This window comes from Heteronotia binoei, chromosome 1 (assembly GCF_032191835.1).
Source record: "Heteronotia binoei isolate CCM8104 ecotype False Entrance Well chromosome 1, APGP_CSIRO_Hbin_v1, whole genome shotgun sequence".
NCBI lineage: Eukaryota > Metazoa > Chordata > Lepidosauria > Squamata > Gekkonidae > Heteronotia > Heteronotia binoei.
In genome coordinates, this window is record NC_083223.1 from 62,165,517 (window position 1) to 62,192,945 (window position 27,429).

General features: G+C 41.2%; 1 protein-coding gene across 1 annotated transcript in view; it reads left to right on the top strand.

Moving 5' to 3' along the window:
* FAM83B (family with sequence similarity 83 member B) overlaps positions 1-27,429 on the top strand; it is a 52,621-nt gene that overhangs the window by 17,864 nt on the left and 7,328 nt on the right. The window contains exon 2 of the mRNA XM_060235174.1: positions 23,961-24,125. Within this exon, the coding sequence (XP_060091157.1) occupies positions 23,961-24,125 (165 nt within the window). The remainder of the gene's footprint in view (positions 1-23,960; positions 24,126-27,429) is intronic.

Genomic DNA, 27,429 nt, shown 5'->3' on the forward strand with positions numbered 1-27,429 from the left:
ATGCCCTTCTAAGCCCATTCACTTCAATAGATTTAGCAGACTGTAACTCTGCTTGGGCTTGCTTTCTGAATTCAGTATCCATTTTAACAAACTAATATCAGAAAATAATTTCTTCTTTCAAATGCCGAGAGACATGACATTTCTGGAGTTGACATCTTTTCGAGGTGGCCTCTCTTATCAAATGTTTGTAATTGCAGTGACTTGGTCTGCAACAATTAAGGTGTGGTAACATTTCTATCTCTGCTGTGAAAACTTTCACCTGCTGACTTGCGCAAACACAAAGGCAGTCCAGACTAGGGTGTGTCTTCCCACCCCCTACCCATCTGGACAGCTGGCAGCCTACTCATTGCCAATTAGGACTGCAAATAGTTTAAGCCTTTAACCATTTTGGTTGCCTGTAGAAAATAGCGGTGTGCTTTTTCTGAAACCTCAACAGGTTGTTGTTTTTTTTTAAAAAAAAATTATGATTTAACTTGACAAAGCTGCAAACTCATGCAAAATATAGCAATGTAGGCTTTCTTTAAACTCATTAGATTCAATTAAGCAGATCTAAATGTCAGCAATGTAATCCATATAATCCAATATAATCTTTTTTGATGAAATAGGGGGAAAGCAAACAATGAAAATACAACTTCCAGAACAATCTGATGTAAAAATTCAAATAATTGTTCTCTCAAGATTTAATTCATGCATTTTCCAAAGTCTTGACCTGAATGGCCCAGGCTAACTAGATCTTGTCAGATCTCAGAAGCTAAGCAGAGACGGCCATGGTGTTACTACTTGGGTGGGAGACCAAGGATGTCCAGGGTTGTTATGTAGAGGCAGACAACGGCAAACTACCTCGGTTTGTCTCTTGTCTTGAAAACCCTACAGTCGCCATAGGTTGACTGAGACTTTATGGCACTTTCCTCCATCAGAATACACTGAAATTCTGTGTTTGTATTAAAAGGAATGCTTGCACCGAACACATTGTAGGCTGGCTGGGGAAAGTGTCTTCTCACCTTTTTAACAGTACTCTTTGCCTATGGTGTTGAATATTTTTAAAGCTTAGACCAAAACTGTGATGATACATTCTGCTCAAGGCAATGCTTGTGTCCTGTTTGTCTGTCTTTTTGGGAGTGGGTGGTGGGTAGGAGACACAATCTAGCTTTTATCACTTCTGTCCTTCCTGGCAAGTAAGATACTGCTGCTTGACTCCTAGCTATGCCTGCTGCCTTACATTGCAATTACTGTGAAAGTGTTATTGCTGTGAGTGGTTTACTGTTGTGTTTTTCTACACTACCCCTAGAACTGTAGACTTCTCACTTTCTCTAAAGCTGTGAGATGATTCTAAGATGATTCTTTGCCTAAACATGCCCCACTCACTTTACTTTCTAAACTCTGCAGATCTTTCTGCTGAGGAGTCACAGGGTTAACCCTTACCTCCTATGATTCACAGCTTAATTTTCTCCTTTCTCCTGCAACTCAGAACAAAAGATTGCACACAACCACATTTGGTTTTCCAGAAGCCCGCATCACTTTCATTTTGCAAATAAAGGAAGGTGTGGAGAAGTAAAGAAAGCTAGCCAGAAGTGAGTTTGTGTTTAGAATTAAGCTTTCTAGGAAGATAGTTTTAGGGAGCAGGAAGCAAGAGTTGCATTTCAAGAAAATCCATTATCCACTGATAGCCCTACTTGGATCCTTCAGAAAATGCTTGCAATTTGGTAAAATGGCAAAAGTGTTAGAAAAAGTATTGCATAATGTTAGAGAAAAGATTGCTTGAGAAGGTTACATGCACATATCTATGCAAATCTTTAATCAAGTGAAAAAGAATTGCTGCTCAGGATTCCTCTACTCTCTTGTACCAGACCAAGACAAATCTATGTTCCTATTTTGCTCTTAACTTTTGCCCTCTAGAAATACCCAGTGAAGATTTCGTTAATGTAAATTGCTCGAGATGTCTTTCTTTAAGTTTCAGCCTCTTTCCCTGGGTCTCTGGGTTTTCTTCTTGGAGTGGGATTCATCTTGCCTCCAAGGTACATCCCATGCTTGTGCCTTCAGCACCCCTCCAGCCTGCCATTTGATGCATGGATGAGGCTCATTGTTGATAACAGTGTAGGATAATTAATCTTTTTCTACTGTAAACCTTGGCATTTAAAACACAGCATGGCAGTCTATTGCAGAATGAATGAATTTGGAACTCCTTGGAGTACAGCTTTCAACAGTAGCTAATCAATGGGTATAATCACTGGTGTAAGAATAGGAGCACTGCCCATGGTTTTATCAAAAATGTTGAAGGATATGAAGAACAGTCAGGTATTTTCTCAGGCTCTGGATTTTGATATCTTTCTGATACTTCACTGGTGTTTGTCAACAATCAGCCTTTCCTCTTTCAGCACACACAGGATATTACAATCCAATCCAAAGCAAAGTTACATCCTTCTAAATCTGTTGAAGTCAATGAGCTTAGAAGGGTGCACCTTTAGTTAAGATGGTGCTGTTAGTCCAGTATGCAAATTCTGTGTAGAGCTACTCCGGGCTGAGTAATTGAAATAAATTAGTTTATGCTGGAACAAATCTATCTAGGATTGCACTATAAATCTAATGCAGCACTTTAATGCTTGCTGTCAAATAACACAGCTCCTTTTTCATGATCTACTCAAAACTGCCCTGTCATCCGGTAGCTAATTATTTTACTTACTTACTGCCAAAAGTATACTTCGTCTCCATCCTTTGGCTTATTTTGCATATTTTGGTAAAATTAGGTAGCAGATTCTGATACAGCTCTCCCACAGAGACGCACATACACTCTTGGGTAATTAGCATGTATCAGTGTGCACCTGAAATGTTTTGGTTCTTTAAGCAGGAATGATTCATTAGTTTCTTTGTCTGGAATGTTCATTTTGAATGTTTGAAAATGAACAGAGTAAGCAGAAAGCTCATAAACACACTGACCTTCAACTCTTATCTAGAAGAGCAATTAAGGTCTAACCTGATGCAATTCAGAAAGAATCTGACAATGCGTCTTTAGCTTTGGCTTTTCCTAGGCTTCAGTTCTGAATTTTATTTCTGCAGTGATTTGTGTAACAGGAGTAAACCATATTATTAAAGTCAACAGGGAAATTAGGCATGACAGTGTCCTAGAACAGTGTGAATACAGGATGGCTTGTTCATTAATAATTAAGAATCCAGCAAGGCATCTGTTTAGCAGCTGGCAAGTGGGCGAAATGATTGGCAAAGTTTACCATCATTACAAAAATGCTGATGGTCTTATTTGTTTAAACCAAAAATATATAAATATATATTTAAACTGAAAAATATAGACAGATATATCTCTAATGCTTAATAATGTTATCAGATATTTCTTTTCTCATATGTCGATCATTTCAAAAATCTTTTGATGTAGGCCCTGATCATCCTTTGCTTGGGTTGCTGTTGGCTTCCCCTGTTATTGTTCTCAACTCTACTTCTAAAAGCATAGCTATTTTTGAGCAGGAACACACAGGAACACAACTCCAGCTGGCTTGGCATCAGGGTGTGGCCTAATACACAAATGAGTTCCTGCTGGGCTTTTTCTACAAAGAAAGTCCCATATGAAACAATGGTGATGTAAGGGGGTGTATTATATTGTATTTTGTTGTGCTTTACTGCTAACATAAAGTTTCTTCTTTGGACACTCTAACTTGGCCCTTTGCAGATACAGCAGCAACATCTACTGGTGAAACTGGATTTTAGGTTATAGGGAGAAAAGAGATCTTATGGTGCTAAAACCATTTTCAGGGAGCAGGAACACTGGAATGCTGCCACGTTTCTGAGGAACGCAACTCCTTCTGCCTGTCTTTCTCTTCTAGCAGGCGTCCAGTAACGTAAGCCAAGGTTAGTTTGTTAGCTTCTGTAGATTCCAGTGAAGTTATAAGCATATTGTAATCCACAGACAGGGAACTGAGAATAATAAATACTTTATCCTCCTCTGGAACAGTTTTTCCGCGCTGCTCCAGTTGCCCTCACAGACTCCCCCTGTCTCATTACAGTCTGGTACATGCAACAGGTAATTGCTATCAGAGACCCAGCTGTGCTTTGCATGTACACAGCCTTCAAACTGTCCCACGCTTGTTTAGCCTTCGGCTTACCAGATACGTGCACAAGCTGGTCGTCTGCCACACTCAAAACGATTGTCGCAAGAACCTTTTCGTCCTTGACGTCGTCCCCAGCAGCTGAAGGGTCTGGGGGAGCGTCGACATACAACCACAGATCTTCACGCTCCAGATAATGTTCCATGTGAAGAGCCCACACATTATAATTGGTAGAAGTGAGCTTCTCCACCAGCAGAGCAGTCGGTGCCTGAGCCATGCTGTCGTTTCCGTCTGGCAGCTGGTCCTCAGAATCACTCCTATGTGCTGTTATCAGGAGCCTGGCTGAGCACGTCTTCTCCTCAGCTCCAGAAGCGGCAGCTGCAGACTTCCATTCAGTCACAGGTCACCCCAGCAGTTCAGCCTCCTTCAGAACCTCCAGAGCACGGCACAGTGGAAGCGTGCTGGGCCCATAACCCTGTTGGCGTATTGGCTGGTATGCTCTGGGTTCGAGAGGCTTAAGAATATACAGCACACTGACTTGTGCTAACTATATACATTTATTTACAGATTTACAGACAATCCATTCAGTAACAGAGGATACACTGTATAGACTCTTCTAAGTTATATACACATATATATATACAAGCACCAATCAGCACACAGTGCTGAGTCATTCTGCATAAGCACAAGTACTCTGGACAGAACCGGTTTGCATCTGCTAAGTGAAGTTGTCAGGAACTGTCACAGATCATGAACTGTCATTTGCATTAGACTCCAGCCTGAAGTCTTACTAGCAAGCATACAGGGACCTACTGCTACATGAGCCAGGTGGAAGAACCATAAGGCTGACTTCAAATTGACTAGACAGTGGTTGCACTTGGAAAGCAGTGTCTCTGTGCTGTTATTCAGGCCTGAGGAAGACTGAGAGAACCCCTGATACTCCAGAATAGGACATTGACCACTTGGAATCTTCTTGAAATTCTGTTACAAAGGTGTTGATTCTCACGCTGTGCATAATGAGTGTAGTGACTGAAGACGAAGAGATTAAGTCTAGCACACAGTAGCTATTAAACTAACTATGTACATTTATTTAAAGAATATATCTCAGACTGACAAAATGCTCCGTACACCTTCACCATCCAAACTCCCGACACATATGAAGGTACTTCTGTACATTTATACAGTTCACAAGTCTGTCTGACCAATCAGGCCAGTGCTGAGTCATGCTGACTCTACCTTGGCTGATGCAACCTGGCACTCTGCCACATTGCCCCCTCCAGCCAGATGATCTACTGTCACTTCAGCTGTCTGCAGTAATCTGGATACTGTCACATATATCAACACCCCTCCTCAGGATCAGATTACAAGTTGCAACAGCTCTCTCAGTTTTACAAATCTTTCCAAGGTTACATTTTTTGTGAATACATCTGCAACATTGTCTTCAGAGTTACAATGCTGTAACACTACCAGTTCTTTATTAATTACTTTCTGTACCATTTTATTAACACACATGTAGCAGCCAGCATTGCCTTTTTCCCGGATACACGCTTTCTCTAGGCAGTTCAGTTTAATTGGCTTCACATTATCCATTTCATTCACATATGCTGGCGCCTTTATTGGTTTAACACATTGCATTGTACATCTAGTTTTATTTCTTTGTTTAGTTTGCAGCTTGTTACAATCAATCTCCATAGTCCAAATTCAGCACACTTTGATAACACCTAGGTTCTGCAGTAGGCACATAGTTTATGTCAGTGTCATAGCCATACCTCCTTGGAGGCACCCCTTTCTTCACTCTGGAAGACACTCAGACCTCTGCCTGAAGGTTGTTAGACTCATCAGGCATTTCTTGCTTTACAGCCTCTGCACTATTAGAGCTTTTAGCTCTTTGCCCATCCTCCTCTAGGATGAAGTTTCTTGTTTCACACTCCCCTCCTCACTCAAGGAAATTTCTTGTTTAACATGCCCCTCCTCAACCTGCTGTGCTGGTAATTCTACACCACCAGGCAGCTCATTGGCATGCACTTTGCTCCAGTTATCGTCCTCACAAAATGATGCAGACCTGCTGAATTATATTGCATTACAGTCATCAGCGAACCTGTAAGCTTTCATCCCATTCTGATATCCTAGGAACAACAGCTTTCTTGCCCTGGGTGGTATGTTTACCCAGGCTTTTATTCCAAAGATTTTCAGAAAATTTAAGTTGGGATTCTTCCCATACAAAACTCTGTACGGTATATCATCAGTTGCTTCTGTCCAAAGTCTGTTAATTAGAAAACACGCTGTCTTTAGCGCTTCCCCCCAATAGGAGATTTTGAGCCCACTATCTTGTAACATTCGGTGGGTCATCGTTTGAAGAATTCCCCCTCTTCGCTCCACAATCCCATTCTCAGCTGGGGTAGAAACATTTGCCAACCTATGATGAATTCCTTGGTCTCTGAGCCAGGAGGTGAATTCCTTTCCTGTAAATTCTCCTCCCTGATCAGTCTGCAGGGCACTTATGGTACAGTTTAATTGCCTCTGCACTCGTTTAGACCAATACTTAAAAGTTGGAAACACATCAGACTTTTTCTGCATGGCATAAACCCAAGTGAAGTGACTCAGGTCATCTTCCAGGATTAGGGCAAACTTATTTTTAGACACACTCGGTGCAAACAGCACGATTATATGTAGCTCAAGGTTAGCTTCTCTGAATCTTGACCCTCGAACGCCATTAACAGCATGTCTATTACTCACTTTTGCTACGGGGTACGCTTTGGATTTTGCTTGTTTACATACATTGCAGTATAGATAAGCGTTGCATGGTTCAACCTTTTCTTTTCCCAGAATAGCGAGGGTTTTATTTAGAGTATTGTAGCTGGCATCCTCTTGTGCAATCTCTTGGATGCAATTATGGTGAGGCTGCTGATTACAAACCACCTGTGCTCTAACTCCCTTTTGTTCAAGCACAAATACATTCTCATTTAGCATACCTCTGGCTAGCACCTTGCGTTCCTTAGATATATTACACCCATGCTCATTGAAGAATACATTAAAGCCTGCTTTAGTCAGCACAGAGATGCTTAACAGGCTTGTCTCCAATTTAGGCACACACAACACATTTACAAATCTGTGTCTCAGTTCTGGAAAATATACAGTTCCTTGGCATAAGACTTCTGCCTTTCTGCTATACTCATGACTTTAAGGCTTGCTGGGTTAGTGTCCTCCAGCAGTCTCTCTTCGTTGCAAAACATCTGAGTAGCCCCAGAGTCTATAATCCATAGAGTGTTCTGCAGACGCATGTTAGTCCTCACCAGAGTTGCCTGCTGACTTTGTGCTGACCTCTGCTTGCCTCTCCGTCTCTCCGGGCAGCTCCTCCACAGATGTGAATCACTCCCGCACAAAAAGCATTTCTTCTTCACCTGCAGCACCCTCTCCACTGGTGGCTGCTGCCAGCTGGAAGCAACTCCTCCTCTTACTGGCTCTGGCTTCCTCTGGCACGGCTGGACGTGAGCTTTCTGCTCGCGGCACTCCTGTTGTCTCTGGTCCTCTGCTAATAACTTCCCCGTTATGTAGCTCAAGGTTAGCTTCTCTGAATCTTGACCCTCGAACGGCATTAACAGCATGTCGAACCGCTCATGCAGGGAACTCAGGATTATGTATACTTTATCCTCCTCGGTGATTGTTTTGCCACGCTGCTCAAGTTCTTGAAAACAAGCAGATAAAGAATTAAGATGTTCTTTCACTGTCTCTCCGGTCTGCATCCTCTTCCGATACAGCCTTCTTGTTAACGCTATCAGCGAGCCCGCTGTAGTCTGTACATAGATGGCCTTGAGCGCATCCCAAGCCTCCTTTGCCAGCTGCTTTCCTCCGACGTGGACGAGCTGGTCATCAGATAGGCTCAAGATTATGGTTGCTAGAGCCTTTTGATCACGGATGGTATCTTCTGGTGTGGGTTCCTCTAGAGGATCTGCTACTGCATTCCACAGCCCCTCTCTCTTCAGGAAATGTTCAACACGAACTGCCCACATGGTATAGTTGGTAGAAGTAAGCTTTTCAATCAGCACTGTAGCCGCTGCTGTAGCCATCCTGCTCAGCCTTGCTTTCTCAGCTACTGCTGGTTCCCTCAGCCAAGGTAGCTTCCTTCTCCACTCCAGATTTGTTATGGGGGAGGGGGATGGATTGGAAAAGGAGGGTTTCACTCCCCCCCCCTTGCTGCTCCATTTCAATTTCCAGGGACCCCCTGCCCCTCAGCTGCTTTAGGCACCAGATGAGGGGAATACAGGTACAAAAATTTTCCCAGTTGATACTTGCAGGTAAATCGTATTGGGGGGGATGTAAATCTGCATTCTATGGTGCTGTGGTCCCAATCCTAACTGGGTTCTCCTCCAGCTGTTTTTTTAAATATAAAAATTACATATATTTAAGCAATTTTGGCATCAAGAAATTTTGCCCTAAGTAGTATATTATCCAGATTCTTGAAAATATTCATCTAGAATATTCATTTTTTAAAAGCTGTAAAAAAAGACATTATGATTAACTTTGCTTCCTATTGTCTATTTTGGGAAATAATTTGACAGTTTTGTAGCTTAATAAATTGATGCACCATATATCTGGCAGTAAATCTTGAGACAAATGACAAGTTAAGCATACAGTGGACCAATTATATTACAAGACTATTAATTGTTTGTTTGCAATGTGATTTGAGCAAGGACCTGCCTTGTTGCTTGTTTTGCTCTGAAATGTGTCACGTTCACACCATTATCATTGACATCATAAACTATCATGGGATAAGTATACACAGAATCATAGAATTAGTGAGTCAGAATGCAGTACAGACAAGTGATAGACGCATGCCAGAACTGCATGCCCTGATCCATCTAGGTCAACTATGTCATTTGCTGGAGAGAACTATGTCAGGTAGTGTAATCCCATGCTACTGCAGTAAAAGTAATTAACTTTTGGAACCCACTTCCACAGGATGTAGTAATGATCACCAATTTACTTGGCTTTAACGGCGGATTAAACAAACTCATGGCAGGTCAGTTCATCAATTATTATTACCTACAATAACAACACAGAAACTCCATGTTCAGAGGCATTATCACTTGGATTAAAGTGCTGTGCAACAGCAACAGAAGGAGATATTGGCTTCTGTGTCATTCTTGTAGGCTTTCCAATGACACTGGCCAGACACTGCATGAAACAGGATGTTGGACTAGATAAATAATCCAGTCCAGCAGTGCTGTTCCTATGCTCCTAGTTGAAATGATACAAATACAGTCAGCCTGTAATAGGCAACTGGGTCAGTGCCCTATAATCCTGATCCACTTAAATTGCAGACTTAGAAAGTCCACTTATTACTATTTTGCTTACTGCTTTTAACCAATCTAAAACAGAATCTATATATCTAGTAGTCACATGGCCCCTTCTGTGTGGATATCCAAATCTGCAGATCTGAGGGATATGGAGGCTAAACAGATCTTGGGGCACTCCCTGAGTTTGCAAAAAAAAATTTGAAAAACTTTTTAAAAGTATCTGGGGGGAGATACTTTAATCCTCCCTCCAAAAGAAAACAGTGTTGCCTATGCATGCACAGAGAATGCACTTACCATTACTGTTTCTGTTGGGGGGAGCTTCAATGGGCCGGGCAGCTGGGAGCTATGCAGGCCTCACCACTATTGCTGCTGCTGTTGGGGCTTCAAGAGCCACACGATATGTATGAAAGAGCCACATGTAGCTCCCAAGCCACAGTTTGGCCACCCCTGATACAGACTATTGTGTAAAGTATTTGGTAAATATATATTTAGTTGATACATGTGAGCCAAGCAGGCAGAGGTGGTGGTGTTATTGGTGGGTGGGCATGAACAGTGGGAACCACTGCCTCTACCTTCTGCCATGTTAGCTGTTCAGGGAGAGAAGATGGCATTGCAGCCAAGCAATAGAGGGGAAAAGGAACAGGAACCATTGCCACATAAGCAGGCAGGCAGAGGTAGTAGTGCTAAAGGTGAGTGCACTGGCAGGCAAGCAGAGCAGGTTGGGATCCTGCTCACCCTCCCTCAGAGTCTTGCAGATCCTCCTCTTGTTACATTCTAAAAACCATCAGCATTTCTTCACAGTGTAGCAAGACTACATTTGACAGCATGGAGAATTCAGCCATAGAGTCTTCCTTCTCTCAGGGAGTTTGGGATATTTTGTTGCAAGCCCATAAACCTTCAACTAGGTACTATTATAATAGGAAATAGATCCATTTTGAATTGCGTGCTTCAGCTAGAGGGGAATGCCCTTTTGCCTCCCCTCTAGTGTTGATATTGGAGTATCTGCGGTCCTAGTGAATGCAGGTCTAGCAGTGTCCTCAATGAAGATGCACCTTACAGCCATTGTCACATTTCATGAAGTGTAGGGAACTAAGGTTTTGCAAGTGCTTTCCAATGTTGTTCTCCCCCCCCCCCCATGCCCTGTACTGTGTCACAGTGGTTGTAACCATTGCTACTGGCTAGTTTTATGAAGCCCCCATTTGAGCCTTTGGCCTCATGTTCCATATTTGTGCTCATAAGAAAAGTAGCATTTTTAGTGGCAATTACATCAGTCAGGAGAGTTGGTGAACGGGCAGCACTTAAGGTTGACTCACCATCCCTTAAAATATTCAGTGAATGGGTAGTTTTACATCCAAACTTAGAGATTTTCTTCTGAAACTAGTGTCTATGTTTCATTTGGTGCAGGAGGTGCAGGAGCCTTATAGACTCTTTACCTTAGGAGAGCCCTCTCATATTGTTTATAGAGAACAGGACCTTTTAGTGAAGCATAGCTTATGAGCTACTGGGACCCCAAGAAGAGCAAAGCAATGACAGGCCAGTTTTCCTAAATAATGTTCCCCCAAGTGTGAATGCCATGAGAGATACCATTCAGCTTCATGGGATTAAACATTAATTGCCACCCAATAGTGATTCCATACAGCATGAAAAGGCCATGTGCAGCAACTTCATGCGTGCATGCTCAGAGGTTATAGTGAATTATTTAGTGTCAAGAATTAAGCCCAGGACAGTAGCCTCACATGTCATAATTACAAGCAAAATCAGACCTGGAGTTTTTTAAACTGCTGCCCTTCCAACAAGTACAACTTAATGTGTGTGTCTTTTTCTAATCTAGCTGCTGTCACTTCCCTAAGGGGTATTCAAACATGGACTGATTCCCCACTTGCCTTGTTCTGGTCTTGTTCTGGGGCAGCAAGTTGCTCCGCCTGTCTTCAGGTTCCCTCCACAGCAGGCAGGATCCTATGAGAAATGGTTTCTGCCTGCTTTGGAGGGAACTTGAAAAGAGGCTGGGCAGCTTATGCAAAATCCAGCAGAAGTGCTGTGGGAAAAGGAATGAGAGTGGGGACAAGGTGAGTGGGGAATTGGTCAAGGTATGCTTTTTTAAAAGGCACAAAAACAAATGTTCTTTCAGTCTCTACTCCCTGTGAGTCTAGTTACATACTTTTTAGGAGGAACATGCTTTGTTTTAGTTTCTTGTTGAGTAGCTACTTACTAAAAGGTGTTTAAGAAATGTGTTGTGATTTTCTTTAAAGCCAACTGGATGTACTGGGAAAAGATGCTAAACACTTGTCAATCCACATTTAGGGTAAATCTCAGAAATTCTGAGCTCTTGGTTCCTCTTTCAGAAAAGGATGGGTAGTTGGTATACACTGTGATTTTCCAAGGAACTGTGAGATCATTGCAGCCATGTTTTATAGCAATAAAAAACATCTTGATTGGTTATAAACTGGCACTAAGTAGTTTGAAATACTTTCCTCTGGTAAAACACAAGGCTACAGATACATCTTTCCTTCCCTCCATTTCTGTCTTGTGGAGCTGTGTGGCACCTAGGGTAAAAACACAACCCTGCCCTGTTAGCAAGCAGAGACTCTCTGTAGGTTCATGTACTAAAGAAGTTATTCTTGGGCTGGATTGTCATGGAAAAGCCTCATAGGAGCAGTTTGAGCATCGCCGCTAGATTTATATCCAGAGTTACCATTGTATCTATGTCCCTATGAAACACGCCTGTGATATGCAACACCCAATCCATCTCAGGGCTGCTGTCTCTGGGTTGGGAAATACCTGGCTATTTTAGGGGTGGAACCTGAGGAGGGTGAGGTTCGGGGAGAAGAGATACTTCAATGGGATGTACACCTTACAAAATAGACATTTTCTTCAGGTAAACAGTCTCTGCCACCTGGAGACCAGTTGTACTAGTGGGATATCTCCAGCCACTATCTGAAGATTGGCAACCCTGGTCCACACCCGAACTCTTTCACTTGTAGGAAGTATCTGTGCCTGAACCTTGTAGTGCCTTTGGGCTGTTTTGCACATAACAACTGAACTGGGGATTTCTGAAAAGGTTTAGCATCTACGTGTTTCTTCCCTCTATGGAGTTTGTTCATTTTCCTTTCTTCCCTATAAAGCTCACAGTGGCTTACAGTACATTTTACCTTCTTTTTTTCCAGCTGGGAAATATTTCAGGGAGCTGTGATTGTTATCAGTTCAGTGCTGCATGGTTCTGTACTGGACACCAGCAGAGGGGGGAGGGGAGGAGAGAGGGGAAGATCTTCTTGCATGACAATGCAATACTGATGCAGGGAGGAGCCATTGCATGCACTCCTTAGCCATAATCTCCATGGTGGGAAACAAGACCTTGATCCAGCAGCTCCATCACCACAAGTAGAACATGAGAAGGGGCTTTCATGTATGGCTAACACATAGTACTGATGAGCACAAAGAATTCACTCAAATCTTTGGTTGCTGATTTGCTCCTTTGCTGATGTTGAACACAGTGGGGTGGGGTGGGGGGGGATATGCGTAATAGCTCAGCTCAAATGAAATGCTGTGTGCATGCAATGTTGCAGAAGTCAGTTCTTCAAGCCTGGCATCACCATGTTTACATTGGGCTTCAGTCTACCATCTAATTCCACATAATGTCGAGAACAGCTGCCTATTGAGCAGTTGTGAGACCATAATGCAGCTTACTCATCAGAAATATTTGAAAAACAAATGTAGGGTATTTAGTGAAGTGTCATGGCTATCATCGGGCGAGGCACAACAGTCATAATTTCCTTGTAGATTAAATATTTTTCATATGTACATAATTTTAAAAAGCTCATCTTATAATCAGAACTAAAAGCCTGCACTGCGGTCAGATAGCTAAAACTCAAATTAGATTAGAAATAGATTGTTATGTTTAGGGTTTTTTTTTTTTTTTAAGCAACCTTGGATAGGAAAACGAGCAATAAGGGATTTAATTAACGTTTTAAGGAAAATGCTGCTTATAAACTCTATAGTAGACGTTTTTGGAATGTGCAAGTCAATACCTCTTTTAAATGCCTTTCAAACATTTCTTCATATTGGATTTTTTTAATTCCTGTCTGGAAGGGTTGGTTCTCTGTTTCACAGATGACACAGCATGTGCTATAAATGACAGGCTGGAAAAGTATCAGTATTTTACATCAGCCAGTTAGTTGGATTTTCTGACAGTGAGCAATTAAACCACTTGAAAAAAATCCAGTTGAATTTCTTCTTGACATGTTCACTTGTTAATGCTGAATTATTTCTTCAAGATTTGATGATACTCTGCAGCGGCATTGGAATTTCTCTTTAGAGACTTCCTATCTTCTTTTTTATAAAGCAGTGTGTTCTTTCCATAGTGCCTTTTGGTTTAGCCATTCTTTTTTCTTTTTTCTTCTTTCCATGTCAACAATAACTACCTAGTGATAAGAGCTGTATGCAGATTTATAACAGCTATCATTGTATGCATGAGATTTACAGAGCAATCATATGCAGAGTTAGGATGGTGGACAGAGGCCAGGAAGCCCAAATGTTCCTGTAAACAAGGAGGCATTTTTCTATTGCCTTGGCGTTCTGTAACACAACATATGATTGAGGCTCCATGTAGAAAAGCACTACAGGAAGAGTTTTCCAGCAAATGATGGTAGGTATTATGACTGATATCTATTCATGTCTCTGGTAGAAAGGATGGTTTTAAAAGGTACAGTGACAGGAAGCTCAGGCAACAAATGTGTAAAATCTAGGCTGTCATACAACACAATAGGTCAGTAGTAGCTTTAGAAACTTGGTAGAGTGCTGGTTAAGAGAGGTTACAGTTGTGGGCTGCAGTTCCAATAACCCATGTCCTGTAACAATGGAATTCCTATCATCATAAATATAGTGAGGTCCAAAATGCTCTACTGAATGAGACCTTTTACAGTAACATAGCAGGTGCTCTTGACCTCACTGTTATTGGACATCCATGTATATAATTTTCACTGAAACTGAGCATTTTTCCTCTCAGTGCTAGACCTCCACACATTTGTAGTAAACTTCGATCTAAAGAACAATTAGTATGTTTATGGCCCCAAACTAAAGTTATGATGAATTGGCAGTCTCAGCCAGGGATCAACTGCTGGGCAAAATTATCTTCTGACAGGTACTCAAATTGGCCCTGCAGTAAAAATAGTTGCTAATGAGGGGTTTAAACTGAACATAGCCATATCACTGTTACTTTCCTGTTATGCAAATAGAAGGTGGAATTAAAACAGAGAGCACAACAGATGACTGGATTATCTGCTGAGTGCAACCTTATTTATCAATAATGTTCCCTACCTCTTTTCAGTACTTTTATATATCAAACCTACAACACAAAATTCTATCCTGTGTTTAGAGGATTCTAAAATTCAGAGCTCTTATGTATTTGTCAGAAATTTTCTGTAGCCCATCTAGGTAAAGATTAATTAAGAGAGAAGTCTAAGCAAGTCTGCTTAGAATCTTATATAGGCTTACTCAATGAGGCTTACTCACAGGAAAGTATACTTCGGGTTGAACAGGGAGAGTCTTGTCTGGAAGCTGTGAACACACAGGGCTTTGGACTCCCCCCCCCCTTAGGGTAATAAGATTATGAGGTCAGCAGCTTTGCCTTAGGGAAGAACATGAGTAAACATGCAGTATTTGACCATTATTCATATATTGCTGCAAGGTTTTGGAGTTCATTGGTTACCTGGTAATTGTGACTTGTGATTGATGCACAATCAACAAGTAAACACAGGTTTCAACCCTGTATTTTGTTTCTGTTGGTAATTATCCAATGTTTAACAGTCCAAATGGGGAAAAAAACAGATGGATCTAAATAAAGCTTATTCATGGCAGACCACTAAGGGCATAGCACCATTTCCTAAGGTCAGTGAAAATTGTAGCAAATGCATTGTGGAGTGCAGCGATGGCAGATCTCATAATGCAGTTGTGTGCTTCTCTGCAGCAACATGTGCACACATACATACAGATATGTTTTAGGGGGAAATTCTGGCCTGTTGTTAGCATGCTGGATCCATGAACAGGCCATTACTACCACGAAAATATGTTATTTATTTATTTAGATATGTATACCCTTTACACTCTTACCAATGAGGACCCAAAGTGTCTAACAATATTTTACTCTTCTCCATTTTATCCTCAAACCTATCCCATAGGAGGGTGCCGGGGGGAAGAGAGGTGGGAAAGCTGAAGATAGGGAGAAGATAAAGGTAGGCCTAACATACATCACAGAGTAGTTGTAAGGATATAGAGGAGAGAATGATGTAAACTGCTTTGAGTCCTCATTGTGGAGGAGTAAATAAAAAATATAGTTGAAGATGGTGGTGTCAGATAAAAGGTTGGTGGGTGAGTGGGGAAGAGAGAAGGAAGCAGGCAAGGGTGAGGACATAGGGGCTGACAAGAGATGGTAAAGAGGAAAGTGTGTGTGAAGGAATAGAGGAGAATGTAAAGTACATCCCTCAACAAGTCATTGTGGATTCTGCACTATGTAACTGGCCCCAGATTAGACCAGTTGCTGATACTGCACAACTTGGCTAGTTTTCATTAGGAGAAGGTGTCAAGGGAAACTAAAAAAGAAAGGGGAAATAAAAGTAGGTTAGTATTAGCGAATTCTGTTTATTCATTGGTCACAAAGATTGTTGGGGGATTTCTGTTGTACCCGCAACAGCATAAACCAAACACTAAAACCAGCAGTTATCAGAAGGCTAATACATATTCACTAATGAGTTTTAAGACCTCATAGATAAACTTTATTAGACTCCAAGTTTCTCAAAGCAAAACAGTTTATTAGACTCTGAGTTTCTCTTTTAGACAGAAGGCTTAAAATACAGTTAGAAAGGCAAAACAAGAGATTGCATTAGTGCAGTTGCTCATACAGTTCCTTTAGACAGAAGGCTTCAAATGGACAGAAAACAAAGCAATTAGATAAAAGATTTCAGGTTTTCATGGCTGGTAACATCATTGGGGTTTGTAGAATCTTTCGGGCTCAAGTGCCGTACTGGAGAAAGTTTTCCTTTCAGACGTTTCATTCTCAGCTGCGGAGAACATCCTCAGTGGCATTGCAGCCGGAGCAGGCGCTCTGACCTTCTTGGCTGCTGTGCATTGAGTGGGGCCAGGGCTGCTGGAGAGCTGCTATTTATAGGCTGGAGGGGGTGTGATGAAAGGGCAATTGGTTTGTGGATGATGTTTTTGCCATCTGGAGTCATGGAGAGGCTGCTTTGAATAACTTTCTCCGTCATCTGAATTCAGTCCATCCTCGTATCCAGTTCACCATGGAGAAAGAAAACGATGGTCAACTTGCCTTTCTTGACGTCCTCATTACCAGGAAAGCCGCCCTGAGCCACTTGTGGGAAGGGCGGGATATAAATCCCGAATAAATAAATAAATAAAGATGACGGAAAACTCGGCCGCACTGTATTCAGGAAACCCACACACACCGACCGCTATCTAAATAAGAATTCCAATCATCATCCTCGCTAAAAACATATAGTTGTAAAAACCCTCATCCACCGTGCATCACGCATCTGTGAACCAAGCCAACTCCAACAGGAACTACACCACCTCAAACAGTCACTGCAGGCCAATGCATACTCCCAACAAGAAATTAGAAGAGCCCTCCATCCCAGGAGACCATCCACACCAAATTCCGAGCCACACACAAATGTGGGTACAGCCTTCCTGACCTACATAAAATCTGTCACCAACCGCATTGGCAAAATTCTCAAACGCCACAATGTTGACACAGTCTTCAAGCCCACACAACAGATCCGCCACATGCTGCGCTCGGCCAAAGATATGAGAGATCCACTTTCAACCGCTGGAGTCTACAAAATACCCTGCTCCTGTGGTGCAGTCTACATTGGCACTATCCAACGCAGTATCAACACCCGTCTCACCGAACACAAGAGACACTGTTGCTTATTTCAGCCAGAAAAATCAGCTGTAGCTGAACATGCACTTCAAGAAGGAGACCACATCATCCACTTTGAAAGAACTGAAGTCCTTTCTACGGTCTCACGTTATCATACCTGCCTGAACAGAGAAGCTATTGAGATTTACAAACACCAGCACAATTTTAACAGAAAGGAAGAAGGCATTTTCATCCACCAATCTTGGTACCCAGATCTGCAAAACACCCTACAGACTATAAATTGCAGAAAGTCACAGAACAACCAGCACATTACACAGAACAATCAGCACAGTCAACAACCATCTTCCTTATCTTCACACCCCTTCCAACCCTCCCAGCAATTAACACAGAACAATGGTCACATTCAACAGCCAGTTTCCTTATCACTACCCTTCCAGGAAGCCCCACCAAACAATGGGCACATCCACAAACCAATTGCCCTTTCATCACACCCCCTCCAGCCTATAAATAGCAGCTCTCCAGCAGTCCTGGCCCCACTCAATGCACAGCAGCCAAGAAGGTCAGAGTGCCTGTTCCGGCTGCAATGCCACTGAGGATGTTCTCCGCAGCTGAGAACGAAACATCTGGAAGGAAAACTTTCTCCAGTAGAACACGGCACTTGAGCCCGAAAGATTTTACAAACCCTAACAATTAGATAAACTTAGTACATTTCAGTTTCTATAGAAGGCTTAAAATATATGGATAGAAAAGCAAACAGAAAACAATTAAACAGAATTTAATCGAGCATAAAGCATAAAATACAATAAAGCAATAATGAAAAATATGTCCCAACAGGGACTTCCCCTATTAGTTACATTTTCCCATTTAAAATAAAAATCCCAAGTCTTAGTAGATGCTATGCTCTAGATTCTAAGTCTGAGCATTTTCTTTATGTTTGAGATCTCAAACAGAAGATGATTTAAAATCAGCAAAGGCTGTTTCTCCTCTTTGATTGTCCAGCAGAGAAGCTGTCTCTGCAGAGCAACTCAAGAGTCTAAGTTCCAATTAGCTCAGCATGATCTGACACAGAGGCAGTGTACTAAACCTCTAGTGCAGATCAGCAACTTGGGCCCAAAAATTCACAGCTTATAAAGGCTCCAACGATCTCATATCAGATCTACTGGGTCACTTACTGTAAGAAATTTTTATAGCCAAATGTAAACAATTAGAGCCCAGCTTTTCCCCAGCTCACTTTGGCCTTTCACCCAGTTAGTAGCCATCTTGCTTCCTGCCATACCAAATATGGAAATTCCTGTCCCCAGAAGACTCTCAACTTTACCCTAGGTTTTTTTCTGTTCTGCTGCCCTATTTGCAATATGAATGCATGATAGTGCTGAATAGCTTAGAACTCTGGTGGCCAAGTTCATAACTGCAGCCAAAAACCATAGAGAAATATAGAGACTTCTAAGGTGTTTGTAGAACTTAGTGCTCATTTTATAAGAGCATGGCTGCTTTCAGAAAGAGTCCTTGTAGCCAATTTCATAAAGAGTATGTTTAAAATCATAAAGAGGACCAACCCCAAATAAATTCCGCCACAGTTAGTTGGTAGATACGAATGAGAGAAGGAAACAAGAAGAGGGGAGAGGCTAGACAGGGGTGTCAAACATCCAGGGCTCTTATCTGGCCCGTGACCAACTGGTGCAAGAGACAGAAGGCAGGAGGCCGTTTGGGGGGGGGAGTGGGTACGTGGGTGAACACAATGAAATGTGTGCGGTCAAAGCTGTCAAAAAATGAAAGGAAAGGAGGGGTATGGTATCACTTAGGAAAAAAACTAGTCTATACCCAAAAGTTAAGAGCCTTGGTGGGACCCCCTCCATCAATGCACCATAGAGAATTCGGCAGATAGGAAGATATCCTTACCTCAAGATCCTATTAACATTGAAGAGGTGGAGGATCCAATCCCTGTTTCAACTACATCCTTGGATCATGAGGTAGAAAGGTCAGCTGAAATGAACCCACATTTGAAATTTCCATGCAAGAAAAACCAGCAGTTGAAGATGTAGATGATTTTTTGCCCCCTGAACATAGGAAGGAGAAAAACAAGTTTGACCCTCCAGTTAAGTTTGACATTGATAAGGTCTTGGAATGTTTTAAGTCAAGGATGCAAGCAATTATTTCAGGAATGCTTCTTGAATGGTCTGATAACTGATTGCATAGCAGTATGGTTTCTCTTAGTTGTTCATTTTGGTTTTTCCCTTTCATTACCCCACCCTTCCCTTTCTTAAATGGTATTTTCTTTGGTTATTTTTCCCTTTTCTCTCTCTTCCGCCATCCTTCCCTGAACAGCATTTGTGGATTTCCCATGATGTTCCCTAGACACAGTCTCCTTTTCCCTGTTTGGATCGTAATTGGGCTACTGGAACTGTTCTCTTCCTTTGTTGGAGAAATTGGAGGTGGATCACTAATGGGGGAGAGGCAGTTTGTGGTCTGTGCAAAATAATGTGGTGGGGGATAGGTAGTTCATGGGGATGGAAGGTGTCTTAGTTTGACTTTCCACCCCCTCCTGCAGGGAGGTTGGAATTTATTGCTATGGGTTTGGGGAAAGGAGGGTGGGTCCTAGTGTGGGAATAGATTTCCTGTCATATTCAGGCTGCCTAGACAATGAAAACAGAGAAAGTACTATACATCTTCTGTTTTGTAGTTGTTTTATCCCCATGTATATTTTGTGTCTCATTTTGCCTTTGTGTATTTATATTGATGTCTTTCTGATTTTAACCTTATTATTAAAAAAAAATCCCACTCTAGTCTTGCATAAGATTGAACAGTCTGTGAACCTTTAAGTGCTCATAATTCCTTTTCAAAAGGAATTATGTGGAGAGTATCAAGAAATGACAGTTGTGAACTAACAGTAGAAAAAGAGGCAGTTTAGCACAGTCTGAGGACTGGAAAGGAGGCAAAGAGGGGTAAGAGGATCATGAAAGATCCCCATTCAAGCAAAAAAAAAAAAAAAGGGACAGTTTCTAGTCAAAAGAAGTAATCCCTTTTCAGTTAAAAAGGACCTAACTTTTAAAAGAGGAGTGATCCCTGGTCTGTATCTATAGAAGGATTTTGGGAATGTGGTTGTATGTTCCTGCCTTCTACAATGGAATTGTCAGTGAAACTTGGAAACCTATGCTTGCAAGTTAAAGCAGAAACTCAAAAGAAAGCCCCTCTCCTCAAAGTTTCAAAGACCTTGAGGAAAAGCAAAAACACTTGTTGGCAACATATCTGGATTTAGTGTGATACAAAGTTACCTAAGTTTTCATTATTGTTTCACCGCATACATCCTACCCCTGATTCTGCTTGACCTTTCCCCTACCAAGAGGAGGAGGAGAAGAAGAAGATGATGATATTGGATTTATACCCCTCCCTCCACTCTGAATTAATATTATTATTAGTTTATTTCTATTCTGCCCCTTCCCCCTTTTGGGGGGCTCAGAGTGTAGTACAACAATTTAAATTAAAATCACAATAAAATCATAGTAAAAAAACAAATTTGATATTCAGTAAGTGCAGTAAGTTAGTTCAGCAAGGTGATAAGAGCAAGATGGTATAGCTCCACAATACAGTGATGCAGTGGGCCGTAAAGGCGTAGGGGGAGGCCAACCGATCTAATAGATGGATGCCCTCTGCCTCTGAATCTCAGAGACTCATAGCGGTTTACAATCTCCTTTACTTTTTTGCTCCACAACAGACACCCTGTGAGGCAGGTGGGGCTGACAGCTCTCACAGAAGCTGCCCTTTCAAGGACATCTCTGCAAGAGCTATGGTTGACACAAGGCCATTCCAGCGGCTGCAAGTAGATGAGTGGAGAATCAAACCTGGTTCTCCCAGATAAGAGTCTGTGCACTTAACCACTAAAATAAATTATTTTGTTAATTTTTGAACTTTACAAGACCTCTTGTGTGCCATTACAAAAATAAAATATAAGTAGGTGATTTTCTCTCTTCCCTCAAGTCCCTGGGCTGGGCCAGCATCAAAATATATGATAGCATGACAGGGTGGAATTTATTATTTATTTATTACTTTAAATTTATATCCTGCCCTCTCCGCAAGCAGACTCAGGGTGGCTAACAATCAATTATATAAAACAATTTAAAACCAATAAAATACATTTAAAACATTTTGTGGTGCTATACATTTGATATGGCGGGATAGACCAAATAAGAAAATAGATATAAGGGCTGCCCAGCAAGAAAGAAAAAAGAAACAAATCTGAGTGTGAGGAAAGAAAGAGGGCAAGGGAGCTCTGTGTATCCTGCTTCCCTTTGTTCCTCATTGACCATGCCTTTGCAGCCAAGGCACTTTACTATGCCAATTAAGATGAAGTTGGAAGTAGCATTGGGCAAGATTGTGGTTCCATCTGTTCCACCCACACTCGTAAATATTAGGCAGTTAAGGTATACTATTTAAGTTCTGAAAGTGGAATTTCATTATTGAATCATAAGCTACTGCTGCTTGATTGGTAGAATGCGATTATGTAATTACCACAGACATATATTAGGCAGTGTCTGTGGTGTCTTCTGCACAGAGCTTTTGCTCCACCTTTCCCTCACAAATGCAGTGGGCTTTCCCCCCCTCCTCTAAGGGATATTGTGCTGTTTTCAGGCATGATGTATGTGGCTTTGGGGGCCCTTTCCCTTTAAGCCAGAACAATAGGAAACAAATGCCTGCATTACTCCAACTTAGAGAAGAAGGGGGCAGAGGTATGCTCCACATTCTCACCTTTCATCTCGTTAACAGGCTTTTTTCATCCAGTTGAGGGCTTGTGCTTCCTCAGCTATGTAGCGGGAAAGGGGCAGATGGTCCTTTAAGCCCTTTAACTCTCCCCCTATTACTGTGAGGCGATGCCCCCAATCAGCTGTGAAAAGGCAGTTGTCTGTTGGAGGACATGTGATTCTTATCCTTTTGGCACTTATGTGCTAACTGAATTGTCTGTAAGGGGAAAGAAGAGAGAGACCAGGAGAACAACCAAATGGTATGGGCTCAGGAACATACAGAGATTTTTCTCACTCACCTCCATCCTGCAACCTGCTGCTTCCACAGCCTATAACATCACTGTCATGATTCTCATATCATTTTGTGAACTTTTAAATCATTATTCTTACTGCTATTTAAATGTGCTGGTTCTATGTCTCCCAAGCAGGAGAGTTCTCATTGGGCCCCTTAAGTTGGTAATTACTGGTGAAATTTCCCCTTCATTTTTCTGAAACTATGCTCTAGAAGTTAATTCATTATGCAGACAAATAAAGGGAAACCTGATTGTATTTTGCTACTGTTTGTTGAACTTTGGCTGTATGGTTCTCCTTCAATCACATCGGGTTTTGTGTGGCTAGAGCCATTCACAGTTATTCCTCCTGCCATGCACTAATTGTATACACAATCAATAGCTCAGTCAAGACACAAACTACGACAATACTAGTTGTGTTACCTGGTTGTGGTTCTCAAATTAATCAAGAGTAGTGTGCTCTCTTAACTTCAGTAGAAATATTAGTAGCCCAATATACTGGAGACTGAACTGTGGTAAACCATCTCCTAGTTGGAAAAAAAGTAAGTTTTATAGGCTTAAAATAAATAAAAGAAGCATTAAATTTCATTCAAGGGAGAAGAAGAGAGTCATTAAAAATACTGAAGCACACTAAAAACTTGCCATGTCAATTTATATCTTTCAGGAAGCAAAGATATCTTTAAAGATATATTTTACCTTGTTCTGAGTTATTATGAGGATTTCAGATTAATAAATATCAGAGGTAAAGACATGTTTGAAAAATGCCCTCCATTTGGACACTGTAGATGCCGTATTATATTAACCATGGCTCAATATGCTGTCTAAGCTACAAGAAACTGAAGATTCTTCTCTGTGCAGCTTAGCTTCATTTTTGTCTTCTTCCTACTCCATGTTCTGTTCATAAGGCAGAACAACAATTGGTAATTTGGTAGTGGTGATGAGTAGTTTGGGATATTTTTCATTACTCATAAGCAGCTCTCATTAAAGAAAATGTTGGTGGCTAATGGTATAGACCAGGGGTGGCCAAACTTGCTTAAAGGAAGAGCCACGTAGAATAAATGTCAGATGTTTGAGAACTGCAAAACATAAACGTAAGATGCTCGAGAGTCACAGGACAGGAGGAAAGGAAGGGAAGGGAGAGAGCAAGGAAAATAGATGGGATGAGGGAGAGGTGGAAAGCAACTTTAAATGCATTCTCCAAACCAGCTGATGGGGCAGTGGGGGCTTCAAGAGCTGCACAATATGTGTGAAAGAGCCACATGTGGCTCCTGAGCCGCAGTTTGGCCACCCCTGCTATAGACTGTGAACACATATATGAATGTCACACTTCCCATCTATCATTGAGCCATAGCCCCTCACATATCTGTTAGCTTTCTAAAGAAAACTCTTGAGCAACATCTGCGTACTATGTTGTGCAAGATATCATTTGGTTGATTACAACTCTATGACTAAGCCTTGGTGGCCCTTGTAAGAGCAGAAAGGCAGGTTATAAATTCTGTTTATAATAATAAGCAAATCTATACTTATGATGGAGATTTAAGGAATCAGAGGAAGAAAGGAAATGTTCAGTACATGGAGAAGTTCAGCATGGTTTGTTGGAGAAATGAATTGTCAACATTACATGCTATATACATTTCAGATTCTTTATCACTTTACAGTTGTCATTGTCATTCATTGTTTATTCCTTTTTTGTATAGGTGATTGCCATAGTTATGGATATATTTACAGATGTGGATATTTTCAAAGAAATTGTAGATGCTTCTACTAGAGGAATCGCCGTATATCTTCTGCTAGATGAATCTAAATTCAGCCACTTTTTTAAGATGACAGAGAAACAGGGCTGTCAAGTACAGAGGCTCAGGGTAAGTAATTTACAGTGCAATCCTAAGGACACTTTCCTGGGAGTAAGCCCCACTGAATAGACCGTAGTAGAATTCAGAGTATACCTGTTTAGGATTGTTCTCTTAGCCTGCAAGAGGAGTAAATACTTATCACCAATGTTCCCTCTAAGCTGCAGAGTCTTGTGAGCAAAAATTCGACTTTGTGAGCTACTGGCATTAAAATTGTGCACTGCTGCATAACTTAGTGTGCTCTGGTGTCATCCTTCCTGAGCTAAGACAAAAATGTGTGAGCCCGAGGCTAAAAAACTGTGAGCTAGCTCACGCTAACTCAGCTTAGAGGGAACACTGCTTATCACTCATATGTTCCAAATTAATTTATGGAGATTTAATTATAGAACAACAAGACAGAATGAATATCTAGCAGTGCAAGCAAGGAAGAATTTCTGCCACGCTTTTGGATAGCCACTGACCTGTTAACTCTGGAAAATAACAATTGCCTCTAGAGTGACTTGGCAAACTCTAGTAAAGCTGGTTTTTCTCTAAGGTTAAATGGTGAACATTTGTTGGAATCATTATTCTGTCAGTTTTTAAATTATAATTACATCCATTGACTCATTAATATGGAATAGAGTTTTCAAAATAAATCATTCAAGTTTGTGTAGAATGGTAGATTAGTATAAAAAAAATTTGAGGGCGAGTACCTTTTGTAGAATTATTTGCAAAGTAGCTTGCTGAAATCATTTAATATAATGGAAAGTGTTAATCTCTTTTTCTCCAGAATATTATTCTGTGCAAGCTGCTAACTATAAAAAAAAATTCACTATTTGGAAACTGTCTTTCCGTATATCTGAGACTGTCATTTCAGAATCTACTAATTTTTTTTAAAAAAAAAAAAATGTTTTCACTGTTGGCGGATTCTGATAGCATATTATTTCATCTTTAATTTTTTTCTGATTTTTCCCTATTGTGCTGTATTTTAAAAGGGTTATATGAAAGACACACAGGATTCAGTCATGTCTAAATTATGTGCCCAGAAGCACAACTTCCCCACTTCCCCTCTGTCAAAGTTGCTCTCTAAAATGCTGCTTCTGAAAGACAAGGAGAGTTAAAGGACTGCTGCAAAAGGGGGAGAATCTTTCCTCAGGTCTTTTACGTGCAGATCTTTTCGGCAAGATGCAACATAAAATTTTCCAGTGAGCTGAAGAATTCACATTCTTCAGAAATCACAATATATCCTAGTATATATCCAAAGGGTGAGAGCATGCTGTGATCCATCACAATTCAGAGAGCTATTTCTTTGACTGTTTGTCCAATTTAGCATGTCTCATGCTGTGCCATGGATACTTTACACAACATTCAAGGGCTGTTAATTCTAGTTTGAAATTAGTAACGGATTTATTCCTCTTCGGATCTGTAATGAAGGACTGCAGATATTGAAATCTTGCTCCATTAAATCTGTCTGGCTAGTGCCCAGCAGGAAGAAGATTGCACTCTGATTTATTTCACTTCTTGCCCAACCTTTCCATGTCTTGCTGCCCATTGTATGGTTATGCAGAAGTTAATTCTACTGACGCCATTCAATTTTATTCCCAAATAGGTGTGCTTATGCATAGGCTTGCAGCCTTGCTCAGATAAGTCTTAGATACAGAAGAATGGTGTGCATACATATGTGGTAGTGTCTGTGTCTTTCTGGAAGTTTTTGGTCGCAGAATAGTGGTCCAAGCATAATTGACAGGTAGTGGATTACTGGCTTTAGATAAGTACATTGTTTCCTTCTGGTGGCTGCCTCCCACAGAGATAATAAAGAGCTTCCAAGATCTGTATAGCTGCAATGGACAGGTTGCCCATGAGAATGGTATGTTTTCTGAGCAATCATGAGTGTAATTAGTTTCCAGCATTTTCTCCCAGTTAATGATTACACTCTGCATGTTTGCTCAGGAGTGTCACTGAGCCCAGTCCCAGGTGCATAGAATCAGAGCTTTGATATCTTATTAAATGTTCCCATATCCATTCACCTCATAGCCTGAAATCCCATGTGTAAGTGAAAGTGTTGGACCTGCGTTAAGTTTTTTCTTCTTAAAAAAAAACAAAATATCTATAATCCTGAGTTGTTAGCAGAGTTAGTTTGTTATAGCGACACTAAACAGGAGCCCAGTAGCACTTAAAAGATTAACACAATGTATTCCAGAATAAACTTTTGTGAGTCAGAGCTCTCTGGCAAAGTTGTATGTGATGAAATGAGCTCTGGCTCACAAAAGCTTGTGCTGGAATTTTTAATCTTTAAAGTTAGGCTCCTGTTCAAAATATCTGTATTCATCCTTAAACTGTTTCTAGACTAAATGGTCCCATTTGTTCTAGTGTTTTAGTCACTAGCCCAAAGACATTTTGTGAGCTTCTGTGGCAGAGTGGGGATTTGAATTTGGGTCTCTGAGTTCTGGTTTGACAGCCTAACCACTGTGCCACACTTGGGAGGCTCATTGGAGGGATGACCTTTGCTCTAGGATTTGGGGAGGAGTTCAATGGCAGCTACAGCAGAATCCACCAGGTAATTCTGCCTCCCATTTCCATAAAGTGAAAAGGTGAAAGAACAAAGTGCTTCTGCCCAGAGCTTGTTTTTGTAGAAAAAGCCCACCAGGAATACATTTGCATATTAGACCACACCCCCTGATGCCAAGCCAGCTGGAACTGTGTTCCTGTGCATTCCTGCACACACACAAAAAAGCCCTGCTGCTGCCACTGTTCACTCACTGCACACCGGGAGCATAAAGTGGACTCTAGCGCATGAAGTCCTATGATTCAAGTTAATGGATAGATCTTTTTGTTTTATTTTCATTAATGATGGTGAAATTATACATGAAAGTTAATAGCTATTTTAAGTTTAAAAAATCTGTTAGCCTTTAATGTGCCGCTCAGCTCCTTTTTCTTTTTGCGCAGGAGACGGACATGGCCACCCCACTGGGATTTCTGACCAGGATGAGCTATCATGGGCATACCAGTTGCCAGAAGGCTATTGCGCCTTTTGATTACCCTGTGGCCATCAGCACTGTGGCACAGATTGTCATTTCCTTTTAGATGAATGGGTTGGCAAAGATATGTCTCAGGAGAGCAGGACTTTCGCCCTCTGTCCTGCTTCTTCTACCTAAGTGAATTTTTCGAGGTCCTACTTCTTCTAAGTAGATCTAATTAGATATACAGCACTTTAATTATTAGATTTTATACCTTTAGTTTAGAACAGCAGCTGTAGTTTTCTTTTTAATTCTAAAAGAAAGATGGAATTGTTTTTAAATGAAGAAAATCTAGCACTCTATTTTCAAGTTGCCATAGA